This window comes from Piliocolobus tephrosceles, chromosome 20 (genome assembly GCF_002776525.5).
Source record: "Piliocolobus tephrosceles isolate RC106 chromosome 20, ASM277652v3, whole genome shotgun sequence".
Lineage (NCBI taxonomy): Eukaryota > Metazoa > Chordata > Mammalia > Primates > Cercopithecidae > Piliocolobus > Piliocolobus tephrosceles.
Window position 1 is genome coordinate 333,078 of NC_045453.1, and position 14,282 is coordinate 347,359.

Here is a 14,282-nt window from a genome sequence, read left to right on the forward strand (position 1 = left end):
TTTTTTTTTTTTTTTTTTTGACATCGAGTTTCACTCTTGTCGCCCAGGCTGGAGTGCAATGGCATAATCTTGGCTCACCACAACCTCCTCCTCCCGGGTTCAAGTGATTCTCCTACCTCAGCCTTCCCAAGTAGCTGAAATTATAGGCATGCGCCACCACGCCCGGCTAACTTTGTATTTTTAGTAGAGATAGGGTTTCTCCATGTTAGTCAGGCTGGTCTCGAACTTCTGACCTCAGGTGATCCGCCCACCTCAGCCTCCCAAAGTGCTGGGATTATAGGCATAAGCCACCGCGCCCGGCCTACTCTCAAATCTTAGTTCTGCTACTTTCTAGCTGCGTAACCTTGGACAGGTTAAATTCCTTAAACACTCTGTACCTCGGTTTACTCATCTGTAAGGTGGAGATAATACCTATACCTATCTCGAAAGACTATTATGAGGGTTAAATGAGTTAATATACATAAGATGTTCAGAATATAAATGCTTAGCACTTACAGGCTGAACAAAAGCTAATTATACTAATAATGATGATAACAGAATTATTATTTATTTAACTGTTTTCACATAACACTTAGAAAAAGCTGTGGAAGACTCCCTGGGAAATGCTACTCTAAAACTTCCTCTCTGCTTCTTAGTCCTCCTATTTATCTGCCTCCCCACTTCCTGAGAATACCTATTACAATCAGGCACGTGTTCAATGAAGGCCTGGGGCTGGGCTGTGTGGTTACCTGGCCACAGCTAAAATCTGTTCCTTCCGGAGAAGCCTGTCCCTTTCAGCACCATGCGGCCGTGGGTCATCAGGTGACTTCTCAGCACCGAAGACGCAGGAGTAGAGCACTCGGCAAAGTCCCGTGTCCTCAGTATTCGGGGCCCTCAAGGTGTGAATGAGGAAGGCGTGGACCATGGCTCCAGGGTGGGTGCTACAGCGAAGCCAGAGACCTTGGTAAGGTGACAGTGAACCCCAGCAGGACAGGCAACCACAGGAAGGGGCTGACCTGGCAGTGTCTGGGAGTATATCCAGAGGCTGGTGAGGCTGGACACTGAATAACAGCATCTGAACAATATCACATAACAGAATCCAGTGATTAAAAAAAGCCCGGGCGCGGTGGCTCAAGCCTGTAATCCCAGCACTTTGGGAGGCCGAGACGGGCAGATCACGACGTCAGGAGATCGAGACCATCCTGGCTAACACAGTGAAACCCCGTCTCTACTAAAAAATACAAAAAACTAGCCGGGCGAGGTGGCGGGCGCCTGTAGTCCCAGCTACTCGGGAGGCTGAGGCAGGAGAATGGCGTGAACCCGGGAGGCGAAGCTTGCAGTGAACTGAGATCCGGCCACTGCACTCCAGCCTGGGCGAGCCTGGGCGACAGAGCGAGACTCCGTCTCAAAAAAAAAAAAAAAACACCTCAGACATACACAAGCAGAATAGGCACAAACTGAAAAAACAAACAAACAAACAAAAACCTCAGACAACCCTAAACCTAGTTCTACAAAACAACAGGAATCTTCAAAAGCGTCAAGGTCATGAGGTCATGGAAAACCTCAGAAGCTGCTCCAGACTGAAAGACTGAAGAGATCATGTAGCTGAATGCAACGCGTGCTCCAGGATCGGGTCCTGAACCAAGAAAAGGGTAATTTGGGCCAGGTGTGGTGACTCACGCCTGTAATCCCAGCATCTTGGGAGGCCTAGGTGGGCGGATCACTTGAGGTCAGGAGTTTGAGACCAGCCTGCCCATCTCTACTAAAAATAAACTAGCCAGGCATGGTGGCGCATGGTTGTAACCCCAGCTACTTGAGAGGCTGAAGCCAGATAACCGCTTGAACCCGGGAGGGGAGGCTGCAGTGAGCCGAGATCACACCACTGCACTTCAGCCTGGGCGACAGAGCGAGACTGTTTCAAAAAAAAAAGAAAAAAAAAAAAAGGATAATTTCCATAAAGGGCATTATTAGGACACTAATAAAAACATTTAAAAACATTTAAATATGGGCTATGGGTCAGAAAAAGTCTTGATCAATGTTACCCGATTTTGAACGCAGGCGCTTGTCTTTGTTTTTAGAAAATAAACACGGATGTGCCTCTAAATATGGAGGTAACGGGATTTCATATCTGCAACTAACTCACATGGTCCAGAGAAGAAGAAAGGCAGAGAGAATAACAGAGGAAATGATAAGGTAAATAAGGCAAAAGAGGTTACAACTCGTGAATCTCATCAAAGTGCATACAGGAGTTACTTGAAACTGTCTCAAAACAAAAACTAAGTAACAGTAACGGTTATCTGGCTGGCTCAGGGGCCAGCCCGGGAGTTGAAAGACGGCAGGTACACAGTCAGTGGGTATCTGTAACTACGGCTAAACAGACCGTTAGTTTAAACCGGTCAAAGAGCAGGTTCGCAAAGACACTTCGATAACCGGAGCCCAGGACCCGGGCGCTGACCTCCGCGACCCTCCAGCCGCAGGAAGAGCGCGTCATCACTCCGCGCCATCGCGTTCCCCCCTTCTACCAGAGAAATGGTAGCGGTCAAGATAGCTTACGACACTGCCTCCGTAACCCTGCGGCGCAATGCACTTCGGGGGTTGTAGTTTCTTATTCCGGTCAGCCAGGCCTAAATGAAGCACCCCGCCCTGAGTGTGTTGCCCCTGCAGCTCCGGTCCGCTGTCGTCGAGGCCTCGCCTTACCCTTCCTTCCGGGCCCGCAGACTGCCAACAAGCATTCCCTTCGGTGGCAGGAGAGCAATGGCGGCTGCGCGGCCTGTGGGCGCCTGCGCAAGTCGGTCGCGGGCGCGCGCGCCAGCTGAAGCCGTCGGGTTGGGCGGAGCGCTCACGTCCAGGGCAGTGCTGTGGGAGCCAGGTGCCGGCTGCATCTCCTGATGCTTGGACCCTCGGCGTGCTGGCCTCTCAGAGGGACAGAAACCCTCTTTCCCCAAGCTGCCGGCAGAAAGCATGCTCGTCACTCCCGTTGCGGGCTCTCGAAGCGTTCCCGCTCGAAGCCCTAGACCAGCCGAGCCACAGGCTGCCGACCCCGGCGACCGCGAGGGGGCGCTGCGGCCCGGAGCGCGGAGTCCGCGGAAAAGGCCGGGGCCTAATTGTCCCCAGAGGGACGGGCGCGTGGCCTGCGGCCTTAGGAGGCTCGGGGGCGGGCGGCGGGTGGACCTAGGCCGAGCTGCACAGTTACGGGCTGCGACTGAGTTCTTACCTGGCCAACATGCGTGAGAATTACTGAGGCATCAGTTCAAATGTACATTCCTGGGCTGTACCCCCGGAAATTATTACTTTGGAGGTAAATATGTATATTTAGGTACATGTGTATTTTGCGCGGATTTTTAATATAGATATGTGTATTTTGCGCAGATTCTGAATGTATGGGTTCTTGCAGCGGGTTAATGCTGGCACTCGGTTCGGCGCAGAACGATTCGAACGCTGCTTCCGAACTCTCACTGTGTCTCTCTGGCAGATCTGTCAATTTCATTGAGCCTCAGTGAAACTTTATGTAGAGTGTCACCCAGGGCGAACGCTTAGTAGGGCTGATCAGCAAGCCCCCTTCTTGACTGGAGGCCATGAAAACAACAGGGAAGAGGTTTATACCTTAAACCTGAAAGGGGCACTCTGGCACTGACCTGTAGAGCCTTACAACGGGGTAAAAGCCCCAACTTGGAGGCTTGGCCTGTTGGTGTTAGGGGGCCCCACAAAGCCTGCCTGGGCCTCGCTGCCTGACTTGCATGTTCCTCCAGCCACCACCACCACCACCACCACCCACTCCCACAGCGACCATGAAGGTGCACCTCCTTTGTCTCTTGGCATGTGAATGGCTTCAGCCTTGTCCCCCAGATGTGCCTCAGAGCCTCCCCTACTGACTGTTCCCCCAGCCTAGAATTCCCTTTCCTGGCTTTTTTCCTTTTTTTTTCTTTTTTTTTTTTTTCGCAGCCTCCCTGTCCCCTCCCACCAGCAGTGCTCCCACCTCAGCCCACCAAGTAGCTGGGACTACAGGCAGGCAACACACCCAGCTAATTTAAATTTTTTTGTAGAGATAGGGTCTAACTGTATTGCCCAGGCTGGTCTCGAACTCCTGGGCTCAAGTGATCCTCCTGCTTCTCCCCGACAAAGTGTTAGGATACAGGCATGAGTCTCAGCGTCTGGCCTTTCCTGTCCTTTTAATTGCCCTTGCAGATATATACTCAGACCAAATGGGAGGATTCCTGCTCAGGCTGCCCGTTGGCATTCAACTGCAGCCTTTGCACCCCTGTGAAGGTCTCACCAATACTGCTGATGGCTTCCATCTTCACTCCCCAGGGCCATGCACAACGCAGGACTGGAGCCAACTTGAACGTGCTCTTTGCTGACAAGAAAGAACAGGGCAGGGTGGCCCAGGCAGTGATCCTAGAGCAGCACCCCCTGAGAAAGTGCACTCTGGGCCCCTTCAGCCATAGGACCCAGGGTAGGTTAGGAGGTGGCTGAAGGGAAGCTGCAGGTGGCCAGGGCCTGGCCAAAGCCTGTGACAACGCATAAATATGCATGCAGGTGTTGCGGCAAGCCCAGAGACTGTGGGGCGTCAGCTACAAAGCCGGGGAGTGATGTTGGCACAGCTCCTGGTCCCCAGTCCTTATCGCTCTCAGCCAGGGCTTGTGTCTGCCAGCTGATTACAGCAGAGAGCTAGCAAGGAGAGGGCTCTGGTTGCTGGGGGCCACCTGGCATCTGGAACACAGTTTCCCAGCCTCTGTCCACTCCTCAGGCAGTGAGTCAACATCAAGTTTCTCACCACTAGAGGGCTGGCCTCGTGAGGTGTGTGGAGGAGACAGCTGTGAGAGGCTGGCTTGAGCTAATACTCCAGTGGACAATGGGAGACCCAGATGGAGGTGGTAGCATGGAGGACTTCCTCAGCCTGGTGGGAGTGGGGGTTTCACTTGATGGTTTTGTTGAAGGTGCTTGTGGGCGTGCCCTGGGAGATCACTTTTCCTTAGCCACTGGGCTCTCCTGGGTCCAACCCATGCTTCTGAGAGTCTGTTCTGGGTACAGTGGGAATGTCTATGCCTGCTAGCTCAGACATCATCTAAAACAGCAAGCCCATCAGTGGCTACTGATGGTGACCTCACTGCTCCATGACCCAGCTGCACCACTCTTTTTTTTCTTTTTTTTGAGATGGAGTCTTGTTCATCGCCCAGGCTGGAGTGCAGTGGCGCAATGTCAGCTCACTGCAAGCTCCGCCTCCCGGGTTCACACCATTCTCCTGTCTCAGCCTCCCGAGTAGCTGGGACTACAGGTGCCCACCACCACGCCTGGCTAATTTTTTGTATTTTTAGCAGAGATGAGGGTTCACCGTGTTAGCCAGGATGGTCTCGATCTCCTGACCTCGTGATCCGCCCGCCTCGGCCTCCCAAAGTACTGGGATTACAGGCGTGAGCCACCGTGCCCGGCCCCAGCCACACCACTCTTGATGTGTACCTGAGTGAAATAAGGGCTGTTGTTCACCAAAAGACACAAATAGAGGCCAGGCGCTGTGGCTCACGCCTGTAATCCCAGCACTTTGGGAGGCCGAGGCGGGCAGATGACGTCAGGAGATCGAGACCATCTTGGCTAACACGGTGAAACCCCGTCTCTACTGAAAATACAAACAATTAGCCAGGCGTGATGGGGGGCGCCTATAGTCCCAGCTACTCGGGAGGCTGAGGCAGGAGAATGGTGTGAACCCGGGAGGCGGAGGAAGTTGCAGTGAGCCAAGATCGCACCACTACACTCCAACCTGGGCGACAGAGCGAGACTCTGTCTCCAAAAAAACAAAAGAAGAAGAAGAAAAAAGACACAAATAGAATATTCATAGTATCTTTTTTTTTTTTTTTTTGAGACGGAGTCTTGCTCTGTCACCCAGGCTGGAGTGCAGTGGCGTGATCTTGGCCCACTGCAAGCTCCGCCTCCCGGGTTCACGCCATTCCCCTGCCTCAGCCTCCTGAGTAGCTGGGACTATAGGCGCCCGCCACCATGCCCAGCTAATTTTTTGTATTTTTAGTAGAGACGGGGTTTCACTGTGTTAGCCAGGATGGTCTCGATCTCCTGACCTCGTCATCCGCCCACCTCGGGCTCCCAAAGTGCTGGGATTACAGGCATGATCCACCACACCCGGCCTGAATATTCATAGTATCTTTACTCTTTTTTTGAGATGGAGTCTTGTTCTTGTCGCCCAGGTTGTAGTGCAGTGGCAAGATCTTGGCTCACTGCAACCGCCGCCTCCCAGATTCAAGCGATTCTTCTGCCTTAGCCTCCTGAGTAGCTGGGGTTACAGGTGCCCACCACCACACCCGGCTAATTTTTGTATTTTCAGTAGAGACGGGGTTTCGCCATGTTGGCCAGGCTGGTCTCGAACTCCTGGCCTCGTGATCTGCCCGCCTTGGCCTCCCAAAGTGCTGGGATTACAGGCATGAGCCACCATGCCCGGCCAGTATCTTTACTCTTAATTGTCCCAAACTGGAAAATACTCAAATATCCATAAGTTATGGAATGATGGATAAATTATGGTATACTTGTACAGTGGAATAGTATAGGGCAATGGAAAAGAACAACTAATAATACACAACATGAGTGATTCTCACAGACACAATGTTCAGTGAAAGAAGCCAGTCACAGAAGTGTACATGCCATGTGACTCCATTAACATAAAGGCCCAAATCTAGGCAAGCCATGCTGCACTGTTACAAGTCAGAATGGTGGTTATCCTGGGGAGGCAGTGACTGGAGAGGCATGGAGCTTTAGGAGATGGTCACATTCTGAGTCTTGATCTAGGTGGTGATTACATGGGTATATTCTCTTTGTAAGTATTAACCAAGCTGGACACTTAAGATATATGCACTTTTCTATATATTAGATTCAATAAAAACTTTAATAATGGCTGTGACAATCCCACTAAAATGGTATTACTTTGAAGTCTGCCTTTAAACTGGAAGATAAGAATGTGATAGAATCCTTCCCCTGCCCCAAGGCTTGAATTCCGGCAGGGTTGAGGTTTTTAGCATGAGAAGAAATTTAGAGCATAGCCTTTCATTTGACAGATAACTAAGTGAGTTCAGAGATGCTCCCTGATATGGCCAGTGTCACACAGCACAGTGCCAAGTGGAAGGCATCAGGGACATGAGCTCTGGTCCCTGGAGCAGCCACCATAGAAGTAAGAGAGGTTGGGGAGGACTGTAGGTGTGGGGAGGACTTGAACAAGATTGCAAAGGATGGAGATTGCCTAAAAGTGAGAATGCACCATTCATTCATGTGCTCATCCACTCATTCTGCTGGGAAAATCCTCTGGGTGCTTAGAGTTCCCATCAGGCTCTGTGCAGACAGATGCAATGGCCAAGGCAGGTAGGAGTCAAGATGACCAACAGATTCAGAAGTGGGGAGGACTCTGGAGGAGCAATCTGGGAAGACTGTGTGGAGGAGGGAGCTTCTGAACTGGGCTTTCTAGAGAGGTAGGAATTCAGTAGCTGCAGCTGGCAGGAAAGGCATTCTGGATATAAGGACTAGATCAGAGCAAATACAAAGGGTGAAAAGAAGTCAGCCTTCCTGGACTCAGGGTACCCTGGCCCTCCTTTATTTAGAGGACGTGGGTCCAATCAGAAATGCCTCTGCATCCTCCCCAGCCAGTGGGGCACTGTAGGAGTCACCTAGGTGAGGCCTCAGGAAAGCCATTGTTTTCCAAATAAGGGAGGCAGACTCAGTGCCATTCTCTGACTTCTTGCGGCCCTAGGACCAAAAGCTGTGTGCTGAGAAGAGTGAGGCAGGAAGGAGCCTCGGCCCCGGAGATGCTGCAGAGTCTACTTGTTGAGTGAGGTGTACAGACGTTTATGTGGTTAAACTGCTCAGTGGGGTTTCTGTTACATGCAACTTAATGCACTCCTAATTAATGCAGCATGTGAAGTGGACAGGGTGGAGCCTGGCACCTAGTTGGCACTCAATACGTCAATAAATGTTGACAACCATTAATCTAGCAGCAGACATGGGAAGGTATCAGAGAGGACTTGATCAGCACCAGAAAAACAGGTGGGGCAGCTCAGAGGGCAGGGGGAACCGGCAGGACATCCTGTGGTTGCCAGACCTCCCCTGAAGACGAAACAGAAGAGTTTGAGTGTGTTGTGGCCATGTGTGTGCATGTTCATGTGTGTGACCCTTTTTTATATTATTTTTTTAGACAGTCTTGCTCTGTCACCCAAGCTGGAATGCACTGGTGTGATCTTGGCTCACTGCAACCTCTGCCTCCCAGGTTCAAGTGATTCTCCTGCCTCAGCCTCCTGAGTAGCTGGGATTACAGGCACCCACCACCACGCCCAGCTAATTTTTATAATTTTAGTACAGACGGGGTTTCACCATGTTGGCCAGGCTGGTCTCAAACTCCTCATCTCAAGTGATCCACCTGCCTTGGCCTCCCAAAGTGCTGGGATTACAGGCGTGAGCCACCGTGCCTAGCCGTATGTGAGGCTTTTACAGGGGTTAGCCCAGGGCTTGTGGCAGAGCGGGACACCCAGTGGGTGGAGATGTGGGATTGTGTGTTTGTGTGTGAGACAGAAAGTGAAAAGAAAGTAAAATAAAGCACTACCAAAAAAAAAAATAATAATAATAAGAGGAGCTTGAAGGCAACAGGTGGCTGGTAGCCCACCTACCTAGAGGGGCCATGCCTCCCTCGTTCTTTCCCTTCCCCTCCCTCTGACCGTGGGGAGAGGCGCCCATCGCCACACCCCCCCAACCCTGCTTTTCTCAGTGGTCCTCCAAGTTAGGGGGTTGCCCACAGCCACTCCCTGCCCCTCACATTGGCCCCTTTCCCACCTTCCCACCCGCCTGCCTTCCAGTTTCTGTCCACATAGGGTGGGGCCTGCCCCCACAGTAGAGGCAGCCTGGCTTGCCTTTTTTGTTTTTTGAGGCAGGGTCTCTTTCTGATCCCTAGGCTGGAGTGCAATGGCACAGTCTCGGCTCACTGCAGCCTCAACTTCTTGGACTTAAGGAGTCCTCCTGCCTCAGCCTCCTGAGTAGCTGGGACTACAGTTGCACCCCACCACACCTGGCTAATTTTTAAAAATTTTTTATAGAGACAAGGTCTCACTATGTTGCCCAGGCTGGTCTCAAACTCCTGACCCCAAGTAATCCTCCAGCCTTGGCCTCCCAAAGTGCTGGGATTACAGGTGTGTGAGCCACCACGCCCAGCCAGGGCTTGCCTTTTGGAGCTCCGCTGGTGCCCAGCTGGAAACTCATTGACGTGAATTTTTTTTTTTTTTAATCGGGATGGAGTCTTGTTATGTTGCCCAAGGTGGAGTGTAGTGGCTATTTACAAACATGATGATAGCGTCCTACGGCTTTGAACTCCTAGGCTCAAGCTATCCTCCTACCTCAGTTTCTCCAGTAGCTGGGACTATAGGCACTTACCACCATGCCCAGCCACATTGATGATCTTTACAGAAACTGAGACCTCAAGCTAGTCCAGCAACCACCTATTTCTGGATGTGGGGAGAGCAATTAGGTAGAATCTGCTAGTTCCAGGCAGCGGATTTTTTTTTTTTTTTTCTTTTTTTGAGACAGGATCTTGCTCTGTCACCCAGGCTGGAGTGCAATGGCATGATCTTGGCTCACTGCAACCTCAGCCTCCTGGGCTTGAGCCAACTTTGCACCTCAGCCTTCAGAGTAGCTGGGATCACAGGTACATGCCACTACGTCTGGTTAATTTTTGTATTTTTTGTAGAGATGGGGTTTCACCATGTTACTCAGGCTGGTCTCAAACTCCTGAGCTAAAGGGATCTGTCCGCCTTGGCTTCCCAAAGTGCTGGGATTATAGGCATGAGTCACTATGCCCAGCCAAAGGTGGATTTCTTAATGCGTCCCTGATAAGAGTGTTTAGTAATTTCTCAAAGATCAAAGCAGGAAACTAAGAAGAAAAGGGAATATGCTTTTCTGCAAACCAAGGTAGACTGAAATTGGGTGGATTATGGCTGCCCCAGAATAAAGGAGGCCAAAGTCGGGCAATCTCTGTCCCTTCCTTTCCTCTACCTCCCTGGACCCTCTCAGACACAGCAGCACTCTGTGTGGGGAGCCTCCCATTGGGCACTCCTACAGCTCTCCTATCTTCTGTCTCCACCAGACCCCTTCTGCAGCTTCCTAACTGCTACCTGTACTGCTGCATAGGCTGCTGCTTCCTACACACCACAGCTGGGCTTTGTTTATTTTGTTGCAGACAAGGTCTGTTTTTTTTGAGATGGAGTCTCACTCTGTCGCCCAGGCTAGAGTGCAGTGGCACAATCTCGGCTCACTGCAAGCTCTGCCTGCCGGGTTCACGCCATTCACCATTCTCCTGCCTCAGCCTCCCGAGTAGCTGGGACTACAGGCACCCACCACCACGCCTGGCTAATTTTTTGTATTTTTAGTAGAGACAGGGTTTCACTGTGTTAACCAGGATGGTCTCGATCTCCGGACCTCGTGATCTGCCCGCCTCAGCCTCCCAAAGTGCTGGGATTACAGGCATGAGCCACCGCGCCCGGCCTACAGACAGGGTCTTGCTCTATTGCCCAGGCTGGAGCAAGCAAAGTGGTGCAATCCTAGCTCAGCAGCCTGAACTCCTGGGCTCCAGTGATCCTCCCACCTCAGCCTCCCAAGTAGCTGGGACTATAGGCACGTGCTACACCCAGCTAATTTTTTTTTTTTTTTTGAGACGGAGTCTGGCTCTGTCACCCAGGCTGGAGTGCAGTGGCCGGATCTCAGCTCAATGCAAGCTTCGCCTCCCGGATTTACGCCATTCTCCTGCCTCAGCCTCCCAAGTAGCTGGGACTACAGGCGCCTGCCATTACGCCCGGCTAATTTTTTGTATTTTCAGTAGAGAGGGGGTTTCACCGTGTTAGCCAGGATGGTCTCGATCTCCTGACCTCGTGATCCACCAGTCTCGGCCTCCCAAAGTGCTGGGATTACAGGCTTGAGCCACCGCGCCCGGCCTCCAGCTAATTTTTAAATTACGTTTTTGTACAGACAGGGTGTTGCTTTGTTTCCCAGGCTGGTCTCGCACTCCTGGGCTCAAGCAGTCCTCAGCCTCCCTGTTACAGGTGGGAGCCACTACAACCTGCCAGACTGGGCTTTTCTCCTGTGACCCATCACCCAGAATCTTGTCCATGTGCATAAAGAAAAAGAAACCTTCAGATTGGCTCCTTTAATTAAATGTTTTCAGGCATGTCCTTTTAACCTTTCTGATCCCCTGTCAATCTCTACATTGGCCCTAAGCAATAATGGCCAGAGCAGCCTCATGTATGGCACTTGCTGTAGATGCCCTTGTTCTTTTTTGAAACAGAATCTTCCTATGTTACCCAGGCTGGTCTCCAACTCCTGGCTTTAAGTGGTCCTCTCAGCTTGGCCTCCCAAAGCGCTGGGATTACAAGCATGAGCCACTGCACCCGATCAGCAGGCCCTGTTCTGAGTACTTTGCACACATCAGCTCATTTGATCCAATCCACAGCCCTGTGAAGTAGGAGCTTTATTATTCCCATTTTACACATGAGGAAATAGAGGCCCAGTGGAATTCACAACTATTCTGATGTGACACATGTGTCCTTGGAGGTGTACATATCAGTAGATTTCAGCCTCTACTGAAGTCTTCTACTGAAGCCTTCTACTCCCCTTGTGTTTCCCTGTCTCCCCCGGTCCTCTCATGGTCATCCCAAGGGCTGGCTCGTCCCTTTTCCCCTGGAGCTCCGGAAGGCCATAGCATCCCTGCAACCCCATCCCTGATCATACTCTACGACCCAACCCTGAGAGCTCCCTCCCCGCCCTATGCTTGGATGACCTCCTTCCCCAGTGCTCCCAATCCCAACCCAGGAGGCACCCTCCCTTCAGCCATCCTTCAGGAACATAGTCTTGGCTGGGCCCCAGGAGGACTAGGCCATGTGTGATTTGTCCTTTCAAACAGCCGCACTGCCTGCAGGGCTGAGAGCCAGGAGGCCCCACGAGGCAGAGGAGGCCCAGCCACGTGAGTCCCCTTCCCCTCCTGCTGCCCCAGGCCCAGCTGACTCAGAGCCTGGCACTCCTCCCAGGGTTGTGCGTGCCATTGTGGGCTGGGTGGGGCCGAGGCAACCCTCGCTGCGCCCCTTGGCACCCACACAGACTCATCCTGTGTGGAGAGGGTGGGAATGCTCCTTACCTTCTGTCCCATAATCAACTGTCTTCTTTGAACAATAGATTGTGAATAATTTCACATCCCCGAACATTCTGTCTCCAGGCATGATTTTCGTGACTGCAAAACAGCGGCTTCTCCATCATTACGCAACTGGCCTCTGATCGTTTCCAGATTGCTTGTGGCCATGTACCTCCTTGTCTAAACTTCGTTCTGCACCACCAGCAGTATCATGGCCTGGGGAGACCAAGGGCTCTGTGCTCCATTCCAGGATCAAGACTTTGTAGAAATCAGAAGTTTTCTAGATGGTTGTGGGCTGTTGTCAGCAGAAGGACTCAAGGCAATTAATATACAGCTAATGAACTCCAAAGAGGCTCTTTGATTTTTGAAGAATCTGACTTGAGAACAAATCAAGACTAAGACTAATATAGACTCATCTTTCAACATAGGAGAGTCAGAAAACTGGCTGAGTGTGCAACACCCAAATGCCTTCCACCACCACATCCCGGTATGTGGGTTCAGCACTTGACAGCTAACAGATCTCTTTGCTAGATACAGCAATCACATTTTCTGGTTAAGGGAGTGAAATTAACATTTACCAATTTTTTTTTTTTTTGAAACGGAGTCTCACTCTGTGTCCCGGGCTAGGGTGCAGTGGTGCAATCTCGGCTCACTGCAAGCTCCGCCTCCTGGGTCCAAGTAGCTGGGACTACAGGCGCCCACTACCACGCCTGGCTAATTTTTGTGTGTGTGTATTTTTAGTAGAGGTGGGTTTTCACTGTGTTAGCCAGGATGGTCTCGAGCTCCTGACCTCGTGATCTGCCCACCTCGGCCTCCCAAAGTGCTGGGATTACAGGCGTGAGCCACCATGCCCAGCAACATTTACCAATTTTGTCTAGACTGTGGAACACTAGAACTCTGGTAGGTAGGAAGGTAAGTTGGTGCAAGGACCTTGGACAACTGTGTGGAAAATACTAAAGTTAAATGTACACACAGTAACCCAGCACTCCACTCCTGGGTATGTTTCCAGCACAGTTCATAACAGGCCCAAATAATACATCTAGGGTAGGATGAATATATTCTGTATCACATTGTGGTGGGGGTTACACAACTGTATATATTTGTCAAAACTCACAGAACTGTACACGCAAAAGGGGAAATTTTAGCACTAACTTTGGCAGCACATATACTAAAAAAAGGAAGACTTGGCCGGGCACGGTGGCTCAAGCCTGTAATCCCAGCACTTTGGGAGGCCGAGACGGGAGGATCACAAGGTCAGGAGATCGAGACCATCCTGGCTAACACGGTGAAACCCTATCTCTACTAAAAAAATACAAAAAACTAGCTGGGCAAGGTGGTGGGCACCTGTAGTCCCAGTTACTTGGGAGGCTGAGGCAGGAGAATGGCGTGAACCTGGGAGGCGGAGCTTGCAGTGAGCTGAGATCCAGCCACTGCACACCAGCTTGGGCGACAGAGCGAGACTCTGTCTCAAAGAAAAAAAAAAAAAAAAGGAAGACTTAATTTTACTGCATGTAAGTTTTTCATTTTAATTTTGAAACAAGCCAGGAGCAGTGGCTCATGTCTGTAATCCCAGCACTTTGGGAGGCCATGGCAGGAGGATTGCTTGAGCTCAGGAATTCAAGTACAGCCTGGACAACACGGCAAGATCCTGTCTCTACAAAAAAGGGAAAATTAGTTGAGTGTGGTGGCATGCACCTGTGGTCCCAGCTACTCGGGAGGCCAAGATGGGAGGATCACTTGAGCCCAGAATGTCAAGGCTGCAGCGAGCCACGTTTGTGCCACCGCACCCCAGCCTCAGCAACAAAATGAGACCCTGTCTCAAAAAAAAAAAAAGAAAAAAGAAAGAAAAAAGAAAAGAAAAAAATTCAGCCTGGGCAACATGGTGAAACCTCATCTTTATTAAAAAATACAAAAAATATTAGCTGTGGTGACATGCACTGATAGTCCTAGCTACTGGGGAGGCTGAGGTGGGAGGATCGCTTGAGCCCAGAAGGTAAAGGTTGCAGTGAGCTGATATCACATCACCACACTCCAGCCTAGGCAATAGAGCAAGACCTTGTCTCAAAAGAAATAAAAATAAGTAAATAAATTATATATGTATATGTATGTGTGTGTGTGTGTGTGTGTGTGTATATATATATATATATATATT

General features: G+C 50.9%; 1 protein-coding gene across 9 annotated transcripts in view; it reads right to left on the reverse strand.

Annotated features, from left to right (window-relative positions):
* The window catches only part of AP5S1 (adaptor related protein complex 5 subunit sigma 1), a 15,691-nt gene extending 2,956 nt beyond the window's left edge, over positions 1–12,735 (reverse strand). Inside the window, exons 1-3 of one of the 9 annotated variants that reach the window (XM_023220222.2) lie at positions 12,137–12,735; positions 2,677–2,925; positions 729–920 (exon numbers count right to left, since the gene is read on the reverse strand). In XM_023220222.2, coding sequence (XP_023075990.1) covers positions 729–920; positions 2,677–2,861 — 377 coding nt within the window. In that variant the 5' untranslated portion in view covers positions 2,862–2,925; positions 12,137–12,735. Of the gene's footprint in view, positions 1–728; positions 1,055–2,359; positions 3,728–12,136 lie in introns of those variants that run through there. The other 8 variants (XM_023220228.2, XM_023220221.2, XM_023220226.2 and 5 more) reach the window with 8 other exon arrangements.
* Positions 12,736–14,282: the final 1,547 nt, after the last annotated feature.